We start from the raw sequence: 22,407 nt of genomic DNA, 5'->3' as shown, positions 1-22,407 counted from the left end.
GGACGGACAAAGCTAACTCGAAACACAGCTCGGAAGCCTGTGGACTTTGAGAGGTGTAAACTCCCCCCAGGAAAGGGACGGGAGGGGGGCGGCAATCGGGCTAGCCCGAAGGCACCATGATGATCCGGAGGCGGCTGTAAAGGAGCACGAACTCGGGCTTCTCCCTGCGCGCTCCCCGCGGAGCGATCGTGCGTGTGGCAGCGGTACTGGGGACAAACGTCTGGATATTTGCACGCTTCCCTCTTGCTTCTTTCTCGGAGTGCTTCCTTGGGGGGGAAAGTGCTCCCCCATCCGCAAAGGCAGGCAGCTTGCTTTCCGCTACACTCACACGCTTCCCGAGACTGGTCGCCCTCTCTTCCTTGTGCTCTAGCCCTCATTGAGAAATCCACACTTTAGTTTTTCCAGGATGCAGGGGTGTAAGATCTGAGTGAGAAATCTTCGCCTTTTCTTCTTCTCTCTGATCCCCCCCCCTTTTTTTTTCTTTTTTGCAGAGCAGCTGCTCTTGCTGTTATTCCCGGCGGAAGGAAGAGAGAGGAGCTAGGGGTGGGGATTTTCTGGGAAATTCAATGGATATGAACTTGGAAGCTTTGGAACCTGGCTGGTTTGGAATATCTATGTGCTGATCGCTTTCTGGAGTGGCACACGCAAGCTCATTTGGGGGAAGGATCTATACAAGACCAAGATGTTTCTGGCTACCTTATACTTCGCTTTGCCCTTAATGGGTAAGTATCCCATTAAATCTGTCTCTGTGTGGCTCCCTCAAGCCCAGGGTGATGGGCTTTGTGAGATCCAAGAGGTGCTGAGTGCCATTTGCCAGCCTGTTCTTTTAACAGTTTTCTGTAGCTTTTAGATCTCTGGCTTGGCTCAGGTCCTTGTGGTCAGCTAAAGCTCTTAAGAGATTTAGGCAGTGATCCTATGCACAGCTACCTGGGAGTTGGTCCCATTGAGCTTGGTGGGGTTTACTTCTGAATAGACCCGCATAGGACTGTGCTGTTAGACTGCAGAAGATCCAGTCTTCCTGTTTAAGCTGTGTTTTAGCAAGTTGGGAGGGAAACTTTCTGATAATCTCAGCTTTAATGACTTAACAAGAAGGCAAGTGGGCATCTTCATGTATAAGATGGATGGTTTCCCCTTTTTCTTAAACTGTGGTTCCCTTGCACTTCATACCAGGATTGTTTTAACAATAGAGATAGTGTATGCTTTCTTATAATCAAGAAAGGAAATCAGGAAGAAATAGGGACAGAATGTGCTTTGGCTGCCGCAGTGACATCTATGTAGATAGAGAGAAATATAGTATGTGGGGGGTGGCTGTTGATTGGTACCTTTCTTGTAGAAAATAATGGTAAGCATAACATTTTAGCAGAGGCAGAAGTGCTAATCATTCATGTCAATTGCTAGGAAGAGTTCTCTCTCATCTGGGTGTTCGTGGCTGTAGTTAATATCACAGCGCAGCCTTTGTGAAAACTGAGTGTGAGTCTTTAACCCACTGTTGCTGTTCTCAGAGAAAGAAGGGGAAATGCATGTGGTCAGGACAAGAGGAAATAGACCCTTTAGTCTATATAAGTTAATAATCCCCGTGGTTATTTGGAAACTTAAAGCATCAGGAACTCAGTCTTTACTACAGTTCAGAAATGCATACTTTTGGGGGGAATTCCTAAGGAAGAGGATCCTGGGAGCAAAAGGTCAGTTGTCTTCCCAAACTGTTTGGCTGCAGGAGCTGTCTCTTTAACCTGGAGGAGAGAACCAGGCATTATCGTCCATTATTGGGTCATTATTTTGGTAGGAATGTCCGGAGAAGTATTGGCTATTTAATGGTGGGGAGCTGGCTTTCAGAGATTCTTTTGCTCTCTTTAAGAAAAAAGAGTAAGAGTAAAACTCTCTCCCCTTGCTCATTCTCCTCTTGGGTTGACACCTCTTCTCTGTACAGCATCAAAGGAACTGACAGGATCTCTTTTACCCTCTCTTTGAACGTAGAAGTACTGCTGTCTGCAGAGGTGAACGGGCTGCTTGGAGGGGACCGTCTGGATTGTGTGAAAGCCAGTGACCAGTGCCTCAGGGAGCAGAGCTGCAGCACGAAATACAGGACACTGAGGCAATGCGTAGCCGGCAAAGAGAGCAACTTCAGTAGGGCGACAGGCCTGGAGGCAAAGGACGAGTGCAAAAGTGCCATGGAGGCGCTCAAGCAGAAATCTCTTTACAACTGCCGCTGTAAGAGAGGCATGAAGAAGGAGAAAAACTGCCTGCGTATTTACTGGAGCATGTACCAAAGCTTGCAGGGTACGTTGCAAAGCACAGAGTCATTTCACTCCCCTCCACCCATCCCCACATTAGCATGGGATTTCCTTTGCCCCTCAGAACCACACTGAGCTGTTCTCTTAATTCTCATTGTGTTCTTCCTCACAAACCAAGGACCTTCCCTGCTTTCCTGCCACCCAGCCAGCGCAGCTGTTGCTGCTGCAGTCTCCTGTTGTTGGGAAATGCAGAATAAAAGATTTCCTCCAGGGGGACTCAGCTGACCTTTGTAAACTGAAGTCAAAAGATTAGGGAATTAGCAAGTGCAAAATCTACAAGACAATTGTAGGTACTTTGCTTCCCTCCCCTCCCTTCCCAAGAAGGATTATTAACATTTGCTAACATGACCTAACTTTACAAGATCACAGGGGGTTACTTCTCTCCCACTGTGCCAAACTGGAATTAGTTGTTTCCTAACTGAACTTAAACGTTATCCTGGGTTTATGTTTAGAAGCAGTGTTCTTTCCACCTGTGCATGTTATGTGTCTCAAGTATGTGCAAGTCATAGACATTTAGATCCAAAGTTTATTTGTAGTTCGTCTAACATTCATGGAGCAGATAAGAATGGTGTGCTTGATAGCAGAAAATGAATTTCACAAAACAACCTTAATAAACAGGGTGATTAATATTATACAGGAATCAGACTCTTGTCTGATTGGGGATTTAAGGCCCAGTCTTGGCTGTAGCTTTCACACTAAATGATACTTTAGTGGGTTCTCCCACCTCAGGTTTAAATGTATCACTTTTAAAACAGAGCAGTTGCTTTTATGGCTTAATTCCATACATGCTTATGTATGTTCAGTTCAAGTCCAGCCAAGTTCAGTGGGACTTACTTTCAGGCATGTAGGTTCTGATACAGCTTTCATTGGTTACCCTTTTCCTGAGTAAGGAATTATTATAGCTAAATATAAGAAGTCATAACTGTGAATTTGTGTGAGAAATTCTTTCATAATTCATCCCATGTTGCTTATCAAGCCAGGGTACAGGCAATATTTTCACATCTTTCATTCCATGTTGGAGGAGCAGGAGGGGAACTTTCTGAGAAGATAACACCTCTCCCAAAGCTTCTGTAACACCATTATGATAAATGAAACATGATTTTGATAGCATCTGCTTTAGTATAAGTAAAGTCAATATGGAAATGGAGCAAAAATCCCTTCCCACATTATTCTAATTATGGGGTGACCAAGCTGCATGCTGTTGAACCTTTGAAGTTTGAATCCCCTTCTCACCCCTTTCAGCTGCAAAGAGGAGTTATAAGATGCTTCTCCTGAAGGTATGGTAGCAGCCATAATATACATGTGAAGGGTCCCAGAAGACTTAGGGTTTTCAGCTTAGGTGAGAAGGCCTCAGAAGGAGACTGTGATCAACTTTTGGAAAAAAAAGTAGTTGCATATTTGTTGAGCGTGATGGCTTGGACCTCCTAGCTGTACCAAGATTTTGGAAGGTAATAAAGCATGAAAGAAAAAAAACTATGTATATATTTTTTGCCTTTAGGAAATGACTTGCTTGAAGAGTCACCTTATGAACCCGTCAACAGCAGGTTATCAGACATATTCAGACTAGCGCCAATTGTATCAGGTAAATGGATTTACGATTCTTCCACTGAAGTTTGGGCTGCTAGCTAATCTTTTCAAAATGGCTTATGAGGATGTGGAATAATGTGGTTCCTTTTATTTAAATATATAATACTGCTGGATCTGTAGTTCTAATCAGGACCAAAGGAAACACTGAATTCTACCATACCATGAATTTGTTGTATTTACGTGATTTATATCTCACACCAGTAAATGGCATTGAAGGTGTCCTTTCACATGAGATGCAACCCTAACCCAGTTTAATCAGAAGCAAATTCCATTCCATTGTTTATAACATGGCCTACTTGTCAGAAAGTGTATTCGGGATTGTAGCCTAAGACTGATCATAAATACACTTACAAGGAAGTGAGTCCCATTGACGATAATGGGGTGTATTTCTGAATAGAAATGTATAAGCATTTCACTGTAAATGCATTGGCATGAAATTAGTTCTGCTCAGTCTAAATGCTTGAGTCTGGGTGCAAAGATTGCATATGTCTGTTCATCACTTCGCAGCCCGCCCTACCTCACAGGGATGTTGTTGCGGGAATAAGAGAAAGAGGAGGAGGAGGATAATTATGTGAGCCACTCTTTGAGTTCTTGGTAAGAAAAAAGTTGGGATAGAAATCAAATAAATAAACATCAAGCCATTGCTTTGTTTGCACAAAGCAGCCATTACAGAACAAACACCACCAAAAGGTTATTCTTAACAGGTGACTTCAACTCAAACACAGTGCTTTTTTGTGGCAGCAGTTCATCTGTGACTCACTAGGAGCTGCGACTTCCAGTGATGTACATGTATGTGTGTGAATAAGTGTTGTGCTGTTGGTATTTATGGGAAATGTTCATGTCTTTTGTTTGGCAAAAGCAGCTATTGTTGGAAGGCATTTAGAGAAGAAACAGAGCATCCTATTGTACTTGAAAAAATACTTCTTTTAATGTTCCATTTACTTTGTGTATTCAGCTCCAGGGGAAAATATAAGTGTGGGGGTGGTGGAGGGGGAAGATGCTCTATACACCTGTAGGTGGCAGTCTAGTTCTCTGTCTCCAGAATTTACAATGCAACACCTGGTTGTTAATGTGGTTTGTGTGTATCATTTTGCTTTGACACGATTCAGTATAATTTTTAAGCAAGGGAGAAATGAGGCTCTGTTTTCATACTGAAATACTGTTTTTTGCTTAGATGATTACAATTATGAGTGTCTGTTCAGAAGGAAATCCTTTTCAGTTAAGCAGAACTGGGTAAAGGGTTATAGCTGTTTAGTATTTTTGTTTCTCTTTGTATTATTATCCTGAGAAAGTGTGTGCTTCTTCTGGCACAGATTAGGATTGGATATATTGCTTGTGCTTCCAAGCTGAAATTGTCTTTCTGGTGGATCAGAAATATTTACTGATGCCATATATTTTGAGCATCATTGGACTCTTACAATTTAAGGTTAAATTCAACATGAATTCACTGCCTACACAAAACATCACATTTTGGTTGTAAACTGGTGACACAGTACCAAATGTATCAGCTACTATTGCATTCCTGTGCTTGCACATAGTGCTCAACTCCTTGGTGAAGACAGCAGCTTCTTTGGCTAGATTATGCATGAAAAAGTCTAAAACACTAGAGTAACAGAGTGCCAGGATAAATGGTCTAGAGAGGAAATTGTTTCTTGAAGTCTTTCCAAATAAGTAATATGCAACAATTTCATCTGGAAAGGCCAGTGCAAACTTTGCAAAGTGAGCTCTTAATGTTCTTTTAAATCAGTTTAGGATCAATTTTTATCTGCCTTTTCAAACTAATTTGGTCTGAATGCATATTCTCTTTCTGCCCCAGTTCTTGTTTTCCTCCTAAGTACCTTTTGTTTGTATGTGTAAGGAAGTCTTCTCCAAGACTGCCTTAGATTAAACAAACAAATTGACAAAACAAAATTATACAAACAAATATACAAAACAATTATAACTTCTGCTGTCCCCAGCCGGTGGACCTCTGAGCCCGTTGGTTGGGCAGAATGGGGGTTGTAGACTGGCACATCTGGAGGACCTCATGTTGGGAAAGGCTGTTTCTGTACCTGCCTGTAATTGAGAAGCATGATAGTCTATTGAAACTAGACCTGTTCTGTGTTCTTCTGTCGACTGTTCCCATGTATTGCAGTAAGAAGGCAGATATTCAAGATTACTTTTGGGAAGAAGTACATAAAGTTTTTACTGACTTAGGCTGTACCAGCCTTTCCTAACTTAATGATCCCTAGATGTTTTGGTTTTCCAAGTCTCATCAGCCCCAGCCAGCATGGCTAGTGAGGAATATTGGCAGTTGTAGTCCGTGCTATGCAAGGGTGGTCTGTAATAGGAAAATGATATTCCAGTGTGCTTGGAAGTACTGAACAGCAGTAGATTCCTCTTAATTATACTTTTACTCTGTTAATTTATTGAACTGCTATACTTCACTGTTTCTAGCTCACTGCCTATATAACAAGGATACCAGAATTTATACTCTGTTCTCAGATTTTGTTCTTTGCTGATTGGATTAGCAGACTTGCTTAAGGCAGGGTTTATATTTGCTCTTCTGCCAAACTTGGTCAGTGTTTACTTTATATAAAAAGCATATTTAAAACAATGTTTTCCCTTGTCAGCATATAAGTGAGGTCAGATCAGATATTGGTCCTTACAGAGAATGCACACAAAACTGTGGCTTTATTTACCATGGTCCTTACCATGGTCAGAACAAGCTTCTTAATAATAGATTAGATGCAGTTAAGGAAATCTCCATAACTGTCTTTAGGAATGATTTGGAATGAGCAGTACTCTAAAGAGAAACGAATTGTTCTGCTTGGTTAGCATATGTTTTTTCAATAAATGTAGTGCTAGATTTTTCCAGTGACAGATATCAAATGAACTTGGCCATTTTCGAACTTTCTTTCCTTCTTTCTTTCCTTTTGTGAAACTAACTGCACAGTTGTTTTAGTTGCTATCGCTGTTTGATGGTGGATATGGCATTGCATCCAGTGTTTGTCTAACTTAAGTTCTATTCATCTCAGAGGATGAACTCTTAAGTAGAATTTACTTTGGACACAGCCTATCATGTCTGAGAGGTAGGGCCCTGCAGAGTTCCTTTAGGGATCATCTGCCTCTGCATTGTGGAGCTGCCTTCCCCAACCTGATTGCCTCCAGATGCTTTGCGTGACAACTCTCAGCATTCTGGACCATTTGCCTTGAGGGCTGGGACTGATAGGAGTGGAAGTCAGATTGGGGAAGTCTGGTGTAGAGGTTTTAATTGAGTGCTAAGCAGCCAGGGTGGTTGAACCAGTGCAGAGACAGAACCAAGCCTAGGCTGCTTTTCTGCTGAGCTACATGCTTGGCATGCATTCAGTCCCTAGGATCTCCACCTCGAGTTGTGAAAAGACCATTTTGAGTGTCATGAAAAGGCAGCAAGTTGATAGTCATTTAATTTATCAGATTTCTATTTTTACTCCTAGGGATGGGCCATGACATTTGTGGGATTGCCACGTTCTGTACCAAAATAACCTGACAGGCCTTAGATACCATAAAAAATTGACTTGGGAAGGGAGGCACCATTTGCTGCTTCACCTCAGGCAGCAAAATGACTTGGGCCAGCCCTTTCCCTGAGAATTGCTTCCAGTCAATGTAGACCAGTGGTTTTCAATCTTTTCACGGCTGTAGATGTGCAGAAACAGGAAAACCACCTCAGGGACCACTGAGGCAGAAACAAAAAGCACCATAAACATAATACAGTATTCTGTGTTTTAGCTTCCAAAGACAATACCAAAAAAGAAAGAAAGAATGAATGCATGAATGAATGAAAGTCCTCCGAAACAACCAGAAACTGAGCAACAAACAATGCCAACCAAAGAACAAAATACTGAAGTCAGTGCAGCATGGTTCCAAGCTGGCTCCCACCAAGCTGTCTTTGCCTTCCCTGTCCCCTCTAGTGACACTGGTGCCCCCCCCACACACACACACACAAAATGCCAGCCAAGATAGAGGTGGTGGAGCACAACCAGTCTCCACTCTGGTCCATGGTAAGCGGGATGTGCCCCCACTCCCCGGGCCAGCAGGAAATGTGAAAACCACTGGTGTAGACAATACTGAGCCAGATGAACAAATAGTCTGAGTTGAGATATCACAACTTCCTGCCTTCCTATTAGTTTTGAGACTCTACAGTCAGTTCCTATTCATCCATGCTAAATTCCTTCTTTTTTCAGTTGGAACACTTTCAGATATACAGTGTTCTATTTTCATATCTGAATTGTCATATTATATTGTGGAAGGAGGTACAGAATATATCCAGGTATCAGCTGAATTCAGACAGTATAATAACATACACTCAAGGATTGAGTATGGGTTGACTGTGGGTTGTTGAAAGTGGGTTCTTATGTTTTCTGAAACTCGCTACCTTAACAAGCCATACCTTGTTAATCACAGACAACCCATGAAGAGAACCCATGGGGCAGATATGATTGACATGGTACTTCACACTGGAAGACAAGATACATAGTGTAGCTAATAAGCTATCCTAGCCAAAATGTGCAGTTTGTCTTGTAGCAAATAAACATACCAAAAAGCAAATTTGTAACACTCTGCACAACTCTAATATAGCCCATTTTGAGGTCTATATTCCCAAGGAGGACACCTCAAAAAGAATTTCACAGATCAATCTTTAGGAATTTTTGAGGTGCTCATGTGTCCACAGGCTACCCTCACTTTCATAAATAAGAGTAACTGAGGGATGTGTAAGTACTCCAAAACTTGCCAAAAGTGCTTTATAAAAGTACAGTACTCCCTTTCTTTCTTCTCTTTTCCAAGAGCATTCTTACAGGCCATGGGGATATCTCAACAAATTCCTGATAGGGATGATGTATGGCATTTGTGGGGTTTTCCACCCCTGGTTGACAAAATAACCTAACAGACCTTAGATATTATATAACATGACATGGAAGGGGATGGCTCTGTGTTAATAGTAATGTAAAGGTGCTGTCAAAATTGTCAGGTGTGAATGTGGTGTGTTAGTTTGACTGAACTGTCAAGCTTGAAACTGCCAGTTTTGAGGTGGAATTGGCAGGTATTTAAAAAAAATCTATTTTGGCAGGAAAGTATACAATGTCCTGGCCAAAAAGAAATTACTAAGTCCTAAGTCTTTCTAAGCCCTGCTTCAGAAATAGAGCTCTTGTTTTAACACCTGTCGTATTCAATAGTTTGAATATTTCTCCAATTTGCATGGGTATGTGACACTTTCAGAACTGAGGGGATGACAACTCTCCCCTTGAAAAATCTGAGAGTTCTGCTGCAAAAGGGGAAGACAGGTCTCTTTCTCGAATAGTGATCTCTTAAGGCTTTTCAAGGCTCTGACATGTCAGCATCTGTCAGAGGATTCCAGATTCTTACCTGCAGCTGGAATGGGCACTGCATGGGGTGAATATCTGCTGCAATTGGCCAGCAGCCTTCCAGCCAGAGTTAGTGACCCTCCATGCTGACCTGACCTGCTGGATTTGTACAACCTCTTTACCAGCCTTTCCAGTCCATTGCCTTCCGAATGTTTTATACTTTAGCTTCCATTAGCCCCAAACAGCATGGCCAATGGTTGGGTAGGGATTCTGGGTGCCTGAGTCCAAAACGAATGACCAAGAATCAGCCAAAGAAGGAACAGGTACAGAGAGCTTGTTGTTAGCCTTTCTTGGCAGAAAGAACACCTATAAGAACTTTGAAAGTAAGAAAAGGATTCCAGCTTTGCTCCTTCTCTTCTCCCATGATCTTTTCTTGATGTGTTATGCCTTTGTAACCCTGAGGACATCAGGGGTTTACTTTTGGCTGATGAACAGGGTAACCATATTGTAAACAAATAAAACATGAGGATGTGCCAGGTTGGGGGAGGCTTTTGTATATCAACCCTAGGCAGTTCTGGAAATCTGTCGGTGCCTTGTTTAGCAGAGTAGCAAAACAAGGAAACTTAAAGTCAAACCCAAAGTAGTGTCTAATGGCTCAAAATGTAGTGGTTTTTGTTGTAACCAAACCTAAGAGAGAACTCTGATAATAAAGGTGTAGTAGGCCATGGTTGGGAAAAGGGACAGCACAATAATTTGTGGCCCATTCAGAACATTAGGGGAGATATGCATATAGGGAGATATGTTCAAACCTTTATGTTTAAAATGTAGGAAATAACGCAATGGAACATGTGATTCATTGTAGACAATGGCAAGATTTGTGATTGCAATCTCTACTTCATATGGCTTTACTATTGGAAGTGGGGTTTGTATTGCGGCTACTCATTTTGAATAGTATGATCTATCCTGTAGCAGTAATGCTAATCACAACAACAGCAAGATGCTTCATTAGCACTTTTTGTCATCCAGGCCAGGTCTCCATTTTCAAACAGTCTTGCATAAGAAGCCAATATTAAGACATAGTATCTGTTTGTGTCCAGTGACATTTCAGATTGCAGATCCTTGTTGCAGAGGCAACCAAATTGGCTTCCAGGCAGACAGCAATTATAAGCATTGTGCATGATACCAGTGGCTAAAGCATACTTCTGTTTTTCGCTTTTGTAATCAGATTGACCCTTGTGCAAAAGGAAATCTTTTTTGCTTGACTGCATTAGCGGTTTCCTGTTTGCATACTTCGGATTTACATTGCCTTTCTGGATATCTGGATATTGTATGGGATTTCATGAGATCTCAAGTCCCTCAGTGGCTGCGGCCACTGCTGCTTCTGCTTCTTCATAACACTTTAGAGAGTCTGGCAGTCTCCTTTGAACCTTTTGCTATGTACGTATTTCCCCCTTTGCTGCCACAGTTCCCTCTTATTATAAGAGAAAAGATGCTGTAATGTCAGTAGCGTGTCAAGTGCGATTACCCTTGCTGAATGATCTCTAGGTTATATGTTGTGGGCACTGTTTGGTTTGCCAGGCTGCTTGGCAGTAGCGTTAACACAAGAGATGAGTGGGAAGGATCAAACTTGAAGATGAATCCAGAACAAGACTGCACCTCTGCTGCAAAACTTTATAAATCACAGCACACAGATAGCTATGTGTTTGCAGTTCTAATATTTTATATTATTTTGGCTTTCTAATATTTTTGGCTGTTTGTTTTTATTTACTGTTCAGTCTCTGGAATTATTCCAGCATCAGTTGAAGTTTAATGCATATATTGACTGTTGACTAGATGTTAGAAACACTAGGCAGAAAGTTTATATTTTAATAAAAGCAAACAAGGTTTCTCATATTCCAGGATATAATGAATATGGGTGAAGATATACAGTTACAGTATATAAATTTTAGAAGCAAAATTCTTAGCCTCTGGTTTGCTGCAGAGCCATTTTCCCAGTGTAAACTTGATTTGTTTTTTACATTAGCATTTTGCAAACATTTTAAAATAAGCAGTGTGGCAGTTTTCTATGGCTAAAACTCATGCAATTACTTGAAATCATTGCTATTGAAATAAGTCATTAACACAATTTCTGTTATTTACTTGCTCAGAAGCACTTTAATGCTAGTCAAGTGAATGAAAGGCAATTTTTGCAAATGTCAAGTTATTGTCCTGTGTAGACTGCTTTCCTGTTACAAATGTAACATGAGCAATATGCAACACACAGAAATGTAATGGCAGAAAAATAACCCATTTTGGGTGCAGAAATGTGTAGAACTGTCAGGTTTTAAGAGCTGAATGATATCAGATAATTTGAGCAGCAGAGATGAATATTTTTCCTCACAAGAACATGAATCCTGTTATTGTCTGTTGTCCAAAAAATTACATTTTTCCATTAATGTTTTGATACACAACAGCTGAGGGGCAGAGGATGTTTTCCTATTTAAAGATAAAATTGCTGCAATGCCTAGTGACAAAGTTGGAGGTAAGTTGGCATAGGCCCTTCCATGTGTTCTCAAGTAGCGTTCCTATGCAAACAAAGGTCAGTGTATTTAAGTTTTCCTCCTGCAGATGTCCATTCTTAACACATGAATGCCAGTCATGGGGTAAGGAAAGGAGGCTTTGAGATGCAACTAGAGAGTTAAGGGCAATTTGCAATCATACAATTGAGAATTACTGCAATCAATGCAATTGATTTTCAGTGTAATTGACATGCTTGCAGCTCTGCATGTCTTATGTAGCCAGTGGGGGAGCTGAAGTTCTGCAAACATACATAATTGTTGGTAAGACCTAATTAATGCTGCCTCAATCTGGTTTGGTTGACTCTGAAGATGAAGTTTAGCTCTGCAGCCCTATATCTCTGCATAATTATTGAGAGGTCTTTGTCATATCTGCAAGATATTCCAAGCTTGGTGTCACTTGGGTTTTCATGTTATATTGTTTGGCAATGAAATAATATTGAATACTTAAAAAAAAGATGCAGAAACCAAAGAAATGCATTGCGAGACTATAGGAAGAAGGATAGGTGATGACTAAAAGGGGATTTACAGGAGCACAAAAGGGGGTACAGGACTCTGGGTGGGTGCCAATACCAATTTAAAGGTTAGACGAAAGGTCATAGCCAATTAATGAGTTCCAGAGTGATTGTCGAAGATAATGCATTGCCAGCTATCCAAACGACTATTGAACTTCAGGAATCTTGATAAGCCTGAATTTTAAAAAAGTAAAGAATAAATAGAAATAAATGGGGGGGTTGTTCCCTAAGTGGGGGGCCACCACAGAGAAAGCCCTCCCCCTTGTTGCCACCCTTTGTGCTTCCTTCAGAGTCGGGACTTGGAGGAAGGCCCCAGAGGTTGAGAATAGTGTCTGAGTAGGTGGCTTTGGGAGAGGGGCTTGAAAGTATATAGGCAGCTACCGTAGGTGGGTCAGAACTGCTCTTGTGTGTCTGCTGAGATAGTGTTTGGTGCTTGCCGTTTTTGTAGGTAATTGCATTAAGCATAATTTGGTCGGCAATGCAATGTTGGTTTGCCTGTTGTGGTGGGGGGGGGGGCGGTGGACTTTGCTTCCCTCCAGAAAACAATGCTGCCTGGGGGTATGATGGGAATTGCAGGGCTTTTTTCTGTCTAAATGTGCATAAGATTACACCCTCATTTGTTAAAGTCTGTGTGATCTAAGGATCATGGAGAAGGCTAGAGAGTTGCAGAAAAACATCTACTTCTGCTTCATTGACTATGCTAAAGCCTTTGATTATGTGGATCACAACAAATTGTGGCAAGTTCTTAAACAGATGGGAGTACCAGACCACCTTATTTGTCTCTTGAGAAACCTGTATGCAGGTCAAGAAGCAACAGTGAGAACTGGACATGGAACCACTGATTGGTTCAAAATTGGGAAAGGAGTTCGGCAAGGCTGTATACTGTTGCCCTGCCTATTTAACTTATATGCAGAGCACATCATGAGAAAGGCGGGCCTGGATGAATCACAAGTTGGAATTAAGATTGCTGGGAGAAATATCAACAACCTCAGATATGCAGATGATACCACTCTCATGGCAGAAAGTGAAGAGGAATTGAAGAGCCTTTAGATGTGGGTGAAAGAGGAGAGCACAAAAGTTGGCTTGAAACTCAACATTAAGAAAATTAAGATCATGGCATCCGGTCCTCTCACTTCCTGGCAAATAGATGGGGAAGAAATGGAGGTAGTGACAGATTTTATTTTCCTGGGCTCCAAGTTTACCACAGACTGTGATTGCAGCCAAGAAATTAAAAGATGCTTGCTCCTGGGGAGGAAAGCTATGGCAAATCTAGACAGCATACTAAAAAGCAGAGACATCACACTGTCAACAAAAGTGCGTATAGTCAAGGCTATGGTTTTCCCAGTTGCAATGTAAGGCTGTGAAAGCTGGACCATAAGGAAGGCTGAGTGCCGAAGAATTGAGGCCTTTGAATTGTGGTGCCGGAGAAGACTCCTGTGAGTCCTTGGACTGCGAGGTGATCAAAACAGTCAGTCTTAGAGGAGATCAACCCTGACTGCTCTTCAGAAGCCCAGATACTGAAGATGAAACTCAATTACTTTGGCCACCTAATGAGAAGAAAGGACTCACTGGAGAAGACCCTAAAGCTGAGAACGATTGACAGCAAAACAAGAAGGGGATGGCAGAGAATGAGATGGCCAGATGGACTCATTGAAGCAGTCGGTGTGAGCTTAAGCAGACTCCGGGGGATGGTGGAGGACAGGAAGGCCGGGAGGAATGTTGTCCATGGGTTCGTGATGGGTCAGGCATGATTCTGCGAATAACATAACATAAAATGTGATCTAATTGTATTCTTAGCACATTATCTAATCAATTAAGCATTGTAATCCTAGTAGAAAATATATAGCAGTAGACTTAGCAAGGTTAACACTTACAGACAGGGTTTGCATGACATGAAAACCTATCATTGGTAACTAGATGCAGTGGATTGTAGTGTTATGCAGACCCTACAGACCTTTCCCCACACAGTGACTTCTTTTGTGACAACAAACTATCCTGCCAATGCCTATGGCTTCTTGTAGGGATTGTTGAGCGCATGGTGGCTGGTTGTGTGAACTGAAGCTGGGCAACTTACTTCATTGTCCAACTCAGTGGAAAGTGGCAATCAAGCCACTTAGAAGAAGTGGCAAAATCCTCTTGCCACTTTTACTGAGTTCACCTGGGCCACCAACTAGTGATAGCCACTGCCCAAATGGTCCTTTTGAATGACCATCCTAAGCCTGATCTCTCCATCCTGCTTGTAACCACTTCTTGCAGCTTTTTTTAATGCAATCTTTTAATTATCTCTGCCATTGATAATGGCAGGACTCCAGAGTTCAAATAAGGTCTCCAGAGTTCCCAGTGGTACATTGGAGTAGCTATCACTGGTTCACCATTTTAATTCATTTTTAGGCACTTGAAACGTGAACCATTTCTTACAATGCTGTTTTTTTGGAGGTGTGAGGTGCTCATTTGAAGGTGGTCAAAATGCAGACCTTGCCTACTAGTGAATGACAGTGTAAATGCCTACTGACAAAGTGCAGTAGGTGCCAGCCATGGACGTTAAAGCAAATGGACAGCTGTTAATGGTGAGCTGTCAAGTGAAAAGGAAAGCTGTGAAAATTTCTTTGCTTGTGGATGGAAATATGCAGCCATGAAATGTGTGTATGATTCTTTCAGAAAGTCCTATTTTGGCCTGTGAAAAACCCTATCTGGAAATAAACACTTTCTTTTGACAGCTGTCTGAAATCTGTGCTCTTATAAATGGGATGGGGTGCACTTTCCCCATTTCTCAAGCATGTAGAAACCAAGGAAAGGTTGGAAAAGATGAAAGGTACTAGGAACTGTCAGGTTCATGTGTCAAAACTGGAGAAACTGCAAATGGGGTGATGCTATATTTACCATGCCCCTTTCTCAAGCAAGGATATCTTCATGGCTTTGTTTTCTTGCATGGCAGCTCACCTTTTGACAGCCGTCAACTGAGGAAATAGTAGTCGGTCTTCATCAATGTCCATGGCCAACATTTACTGGACAACAGGTACCTACACAAGAGTGAAGCATGCATGACTTCCTTTGGTTGCCAGCAAGTGCATTCCTGCACATCTTCAAAAGCCTAAAATTAAAAACCAAACCAGATGAAACTTACAAAAATATTTGTGCATCATTCTGGCACCTAAGTAATGCTAACAATCAGTGGCAGACCATTGATGATCACTTCAGCATCTCACTTGGGTACTTTAGAGGGGCTGTTAGCAGCTTTCACCAGCAGAGATAACAAAAACAGGGAAAGTGGGGAGGGGGAGGTTGGCATGATGATGGAAAAGGGGTTTCAAGTAGAGCAGGGAGATGAGACAAGGTAGCTCTACTTGAGAAGGAAGGAGGAGGAGGAGGACAGCCCATCGTGCACCTGAATGTCTGCTAAGTGCATTGTGGGTTGTTCCATGAACAATATGTAGTGAATTCTCAGGGTGGATTGCTGTGCCGTGTGAATGGTACCAAGCGGAAGAGAATACTGAACAACCATGCGTAGTCTCTTGCTAAATCTTTATTGTATTGCTGTTCAGATTTGGATAGCTCATGTGAAATATACATGAACATCCATCCCAGCGAAAAAGTTGATTGGTCATAACACATTAAACTTTTCATACATTTATAATTTAAGTTGCATACTAACATTTTAAGCGTGATAAAACACAGATCTTTCTTTTAAATTGGAACCAAAGTCATATTTTCACAAGGACATTAGGAGTGATCTAGTGGGAGAGTCATACTCCATGGACAAAGTCAGAAGAAGTTTTACCTGCTCTTTAGGCTTTAAGTCAAATAATTTTCTGCATAGATATATGAAGTTCTGCAAAGCTGAACTGTAACAGATATGAATTAATAATAGTTAAAGTGGCAAATCTTGTTGAGTATTCTGTAGAAATACTGATATTGAATATTAATGTTATGGATGCTACTTTGTTGAGTTGAAAAAAAATCAGTTCAGCCTTTCAACCTTGAAACTTTCAAAATGAGGAGTTGATCAAGATACCAATCCTGCACCTTTTAAATGAAACGAACTCCTCCTCATTATTTAGCTATTGATATTAGTGCTGAGCTAAAGTTGAGATAGGACTTGTAAACATTGCCGTCCCACAGTTCATCTCCCTTTTCAGCTTTGTAAAAGGTTGTGCAAAGACAACAGGCCCTTTGCATCCACTGGCTTGGTTACTACATTTTCAGGTAACCACAGCTGACGTTGGTCTGAAAGAGAAGCTGTAAAGTGCCAAAGGAAGTCTTAAAGTTGAGTCTTAAAGGTAAGAATGAAGGAAATTGGGAAAATGCGCATAGTTTATTGAGTTTATTTTGCTGCTTGCTACCTGTCACTCACTGCCCACCACCGCTGCCCACAGGTGCCCACTTGCTATTTGTATCCTGTTAAATCTTTTCATTAACGACACGGAAGAAGGGGTGAACAGTCTGCTGATCAAATTCGCAGACAACACTAAAACTGGAGCAGTGGCCACAACTGAGGAGCAGGTACTCCAGATCCAAAACGATCTGGACAGACTATGGAAGTGGGCAGGAGACAACAGGATGGCATTCAGTGTGGATAAGTGCAAGGCCTTGCACTTGGGGCATAGGAATAGGTGTCATAAGTACAGGTTAGGTGACAAGTGGCTGGAGAGCAGCACTTGTGAAAGGGACCTTGGGGTACTGGTTGACTGCAGGCTAAACGTGAGTCAGCAGTGTGATGCGGTGTCAAGAGGGCGAAACCTACCCTTGGTTGCATAGCCAGAAGTGTGGCTTCTAGATCAAGAGAGTTATTACTACCACTCTACACGACTCTGGTGCGCCCTCAACTGGAGTATTGTGTTCAGTTTTGGGCCCCTCATTACAGAAAGGATATAGCCAGGCTGGAGTCAGTGCAGCGTAGGGCCACAAGGTTGGTGGCCGGTTTGCAGGGGATGCTGTATGAGGCGAGACTGAGGGAACTGGGTCTCTTCAGTCTGGAGAAGAGGAGACTCAGAGGGGATATGTTGGCGACATACAGGTATGTGAGGGGATGTCACATGGAGATGGGTAGAGACGTGTTCTCCCCTGCAGAGGAAGGCAGGACATGCTCCAATGGAGCAAAGCTCAGGGAGTCAAGGTTCCATTTGGATGCCAGGAAGCACTTCCTGACAGTCAGGACCCCGAGAGTGTGGAATGGGCTTCCACGAGAGGTCGTTGAGGCCCCATCGGTGCTGGTGTTCAAGGATAGGCTGGACGTCCACATGGTGGGCATGTCGTGAGTGGAGCCGGCTGGTCCCTTCTGACTCGCTCTGTTTCTGTGTTTCTATGTATAGTGTTTGCTATTGTCTGAGGGGCTTGGAACTGATCTGCATGGATATGGGGTCCTGCTGCATTTTAAGAGTGTTGGAGAAGAGAGGCAACAGATCTACATCTCTGAGACACTAAGCTGATTATTTTCCTTCCCAGTCTAGTCTCTGTTGTTGACTTATTGGGACAGAATGTGGACAAAGAGCTGCACCAGAAAAATAACTGCATACACATCGCGGGGTAATGTGGGGAGCTGCACAAGACCCAGAGGCTCAGAGAGGTGCCTCATTGTCCCGGAGTCTGCTGCCTGGCTGTCACATCCTTTTTTCCTTCACCCATTCAGCCAACCCATTGGCACAAAGAAGTTCCGTGGTTGATTTGGTAGGCCTTGCAGCACCCTATTTTAAAAGGAGCTGAAGATTTAAAAATGGAGTAGTGGCAATCCGAATTAATCCTGTGTTAACTTTGGGGACACATGCCTCATGAGGGCTTGTGTCACCAAGGATAGGTGTGTTGGAGGGCTTTGGAGGTGGAGACAGGTGGTGGTCTTTTAACAACAGCATGCCACTGGAAACTGGTGCCAGCCTCAACATATACCAATCAATCAATCCTTTATTCAGTTATTGACCAGCCAATTAAAAACCCCCACAAAATTACAGTTAGTTAAAAATAAGAAAAATACAGTACTGATAACATTACTATAATTAAGATACAGAAAAGCATTGTGGTAGAATCTAACAACATTTAGGGTTAATTCTAATGCACACTGTACAAACTACCGAACAGTATTCAGCTGTAGTGAAGGAGATAAAATTGGATTGATCAGATAGAAGTATTTTAAGATAAAAAGAATTGGAGTAACCAGGATATTTAGAAAGGAGTGGGAATAAGAGTTCCTGGCAAGTGCCTGTATAGAGAGGGCAGTAAAGAATAACATGTTCCATGCTCAACATATCCCATTTAAGCAATGAATGCAGTGCAAGTAGGTGGCATTTATGTTTTTGCTTGTATCCAAATGCATTGCTCCATTCAGCATTTGGTCAATTAATTATGTACCTGTACGTGCTTAGTGCGAAAGTCTTGCTGATGGGTAATGAAATACAGCACAGTGTTGCAAGAAGCAGAGATTTCAGAATAAGTGCAGTATAAGTGAGGACTTCCTGTGCTGTCAGTGACGTTGCCAAATTGCTCTGTGGTGCCCCCGTTGTGTTCTCCACATGTTGGGGAGGAGGCAGTGGCTTGGTTGGTAGAGCACTTGCTTACATGCAGAACGTCTGAAGTTTGATCTTGAGAATCTCCTGGAAGGGTTGCAAATATCAAGAATATTTGAAGCTCCTGCCAGGCATTGTTGACCGCACTAGGGCTAGTTGGCCCACAGCTCTGGCTGAGGATAAGGCAGCCCTGCTGTGTCCCTCTGTGTTCACTGATTGGCTGGTATGAAGTGGCAAAGAAGGAAGCCCAGGCATATCCGGGCTGCAAGGAACAATGAATATGAAAGACAACAAAGGGGTATTTCATGTCCTTTGAAAAATCCACTTTTCAGACTGAAAAGGCAACACAGAAGTAGTGTATAATAACCTTTTCAATGCTGGTATTCATACAGAAAAGTCCTCTTACCAGAGATTGTACATTTTGGCTTTATAGCTGGGGCAAGACTTTTTATTAAAAATTAATAAAAGATTTTAAGAGGAAATACAGTTATTTTTCATTATAAAAAGTCATAAAAGTTATATGTACTGTAACATTAATTCAAGTAGTCTTAAGAAAATGTGTTATACAGATGATGATGATTTGGCCCAACAGTCATTTAACTTAATTCTAGTTTTCTTAAAAGTGAAATGGAGCCAGCAGAACAGGAAATATTGTGATAGCTGATAAAGTAAACTACTCTGATGCTTTGAGAGGTCAAATTGTATGTGTTTCCAAGCAAGCATTCCCCAAGGGGGACAATGTGCGAGATGTCTCTTCCTGTTGTTAATGCCCCACCTTCACAGAGGAAAATTGAAAGGGATAGTGTGAAGACGATGACTATGGATTTAATCTGCTCTGTAATGTTGGTGTTGACATCGTTGGCAGTTTGGGCGTATTTGGAGAAGCAGGGTGGATTTGACAGCTTTGGATTGCCTCCTGTCAGGAGGTGTGGGGGTGAAACATCGGTTGATCTACAGCTATGCTTTAGGGAAGAAAGGAAGAAAGCAATGGGTTTATGTTGCCAGCTCCACCTATGGATGAGTTTCTACCATTTTTATTTGGAATGTCATATAGCTTTGGGTTCAAGTGAGAATCTCAGCATATTTCCATTATGACAGTTAGAAACTGAACAATGTTTCTGTTTGGGGAAAAAAACCCCAGAGAATTATGCCAGTCAAACTATTGCTGCTATCAATAAAGGGTGCAAAAGTCAAGTTGCTATTGGCACTTAAAAAAGAAAATATCCTTTTGTCTTGATTTCTGAGGAGGACAGGAAACCCATGTTGTCTCCTGTGTATGGCACTTCCTGTTGCCTATGCCAGAACCCCCTCATACTTTCCTAGTATATAATCTCAGCAGGCAAATAGTTAAACAGTGAGGAGCTAGATGGATGGCGCTGCAAAGTTGTTTACTTTGCAAAGATCTGAGTGCAAATTTACTGAGCTTTTTTTTTAAAGGGGGTGGCAAAGCAACGACAGCCCCTTCAATGTGCCAGTTGGGTACTTTGGAGGGACTGTTAGGGTCTGTTACCTGAGAGACTGTGAGAAGTGATCTCTGAAACAGAGGTGGAGGAAGGGAAAAATAGATGAAAGGCCACCATCTTCACAAAAGGATTTATGATTGGCACGAGGGACACCAAGTCTGTGATATTTGCTCTACTGTGAGCTTGAGCATCATGGAGCCCACTGTTATTCGTGGTGGGTTTTTGCTGCTGTTGCTGAGTGACTCACTCACCACGTTGGATGGCAACATGAATAGAAGAAATCCTGTAACATGACATGGATTGGTAGGGTGGGAAACGGTCTGCATTTGCATGATCCAACACCCTAGCATGGGTAGTCACTGATGTTGCGTCACATGAACCTGGTCAAAAACTTTTCCTTTGGAACAGATTTCTCTCACCTCCTTCCCCAAGAGAAACAGTACTTTAAACTTCCTCACAAGGAGGATTTGATGCTGTGAAGCAGCCTGCTAGCACTGAGGTTGGTCTTGTGTCCTTGCAGCCAGAGCTGCTGCAAAAAGAAGCATGCTGGGTATGAGCATGGAAGGAGAACGCTCGGAATTTGGAATCTCACCTCTGACTTTGCAGTGCTTTTTTGAGGTCAGAGCAAGGACTCCAAGTGATGCCGAGGCTATCTGGAAGCATCTCACAGCCGTAGCGTTGTTTCCTAAATTGAAGAAACCAAGCAATTCTTAAATAGAAAATTTAAACAAATATCAAATGTTCAACACAAAGGCATAGTGTATTCAGACAATATTACAAATTTATTGAGTTTACTTTGGTTTTTAATTTTCATGATAATATTAGGAGCAAGCTAAGGTAGACACAACATTTTTAAGTAATATAATAACTTCAAATATGTAAGGAGCATTTTAAACAGTATGAAATATTTTTCATTTCCCCAAATCTCTTTCTTTTCTTTTTTTTCTGGAAAAGAAACTGGAAATCTTCCTTCCTCCCTCCCTTGAAAAAATCCCTTCTCCCTAAAATCCTGAGAGCCTCCATTTGCCCCCAAAATATCTGAATGTACCCCCACCCACTATAGATTGGTTAGCATTTTTGAACATACGTTGGCCTTAGCAAAAAATCACTGCTCTAGAGCGCTGCAGCCAGTGTTTCTTTTCATGTATTTGTATTTACCAAGTAAATTTGTTAAAATCAGGACTTTTATTAGCATGAACTGCCATGACTCTGATTCATTTGTATAGGCTAAACAATCAATAAGTATTGGAAAAAATAAGTTCTAATAAGCCAAACAATAAAGAAAACCATAGTAGGATGTAGTAGCTATAGCTTAATCTATTCCAAATGTCTAGTCCAAATATTTTGGTATAGTATCTGCACCACCTGATAGAGTAGGGTTGAGATGCTGGCAATTGTGCTCTGGGACCAATTGTGCTCATTGTGTCAACATGTCCCGTTTCTCATTATTTTGGCAGATACTGTGCATGCTGGTTATTATAATCCACAGGAGAGAGTCACCCCCACTCCTTCAGGCCTTTAGAGGGAAGACCAGTGATTCTTTTTAATGTCAGGTGTGATATTTAGCTTAGTCCGTGCTGTTGTGCTGTTTACAGCTGGCCCTACCATTAGGTAGAGTGAGGCAGCTGCCTCAGGCAACCAATGCGAGGGACCACCAGTGGCAGCAACAGGGCGGTTCCTTAGGAGTCCCTCAGTCGTTCCTTCTGAGCTATGCTCTGAGCTATTCCTCCTCTGCTCTGGGACACTTAAGCAAGCTAGACTGCTGTTTTCACACATGGTAGAGGACAGTGTCCTGTTCCCAGTTGCTACTGGTTCAGAATGGGGGAATGCTATCTTTTCCTCTGCCTCAGAAAACAAAATGTCTTGGGCTGAAACCCAGTTTCACCTTCAGGGTAGGCTTTCTCAACCTGTTTTAAAAAATGTGTCTTCTCTCAGAGTATCAAATAGTAGAGTTAGAAGGAGCCATTGGGTTGACCCCCTGCTCACTGCAGGACTCCCAAGTTAAAGCATCTCGTGTCTGCTTTGTTGTTTCATAGAGTTTCTCACAAAGGCATGAGGAAATTTATCCCAAAATCAATGAAATATACCCGTGATTAGTAACTTCAAGGCTATATACCCATGATGAATAACTTCAGCATATTTCTGCCAAGATTACAAGTAGCTTTGTTTGTGCCCATGTAC

The 22,407-nt window shown here is 42.0% G+C and overlaps 1 protein-coding gene across 1 annotated transcript in view; it reads left to right on the top strand.

Annotated features, from left to right (window-relative positions):
* Window positions 1-601: 601 nt before the first annotated feature.
* GFRA1 (GDNF family receptor alpha 1) overlaps window positions 602-22,407 on the top strand; it is a 207,643-nt gene continuing 185,837 nt past the window's right edge. Inside the window, exons 1-3 of the mRNA XM_044439615.1 lie at window positions 602-722; window positions 1,975-2,277; window positions 3,790-3,873. Of these exons, the coding sequence (XP_044295550.1) occupies window positions 683-722; window positions 1,975-2,277; window positions 3,790-3,873 (427 nt within the window). The 5' untranslated portion in view covers window positions 602-682. The remainder of the gene's footprint in view (window positions 723-1,974; window positions 2,278-3,789; window positions 3,874-22,407) is intronic.

Source organism: Varanus komodoensis, unplaced genomic scaffold, assembly GCF_004798865.1.
Source record: "Varanus komodoensis strain SLA01 unplaced genomic scaffold, ASM479886v1 scaffold1, whole genome shotgun sequence".
Classification (NCBI taxonomy): domain Eukaryota; kingdom Metazoa; phylum Chordata; class Lepidosauria; order Squamata; family Varanidae; genus Varanus; species Varanus komodoensis.
This window is presented reverse-complemented; position numbering and strand designations above follow the sequence as displayed.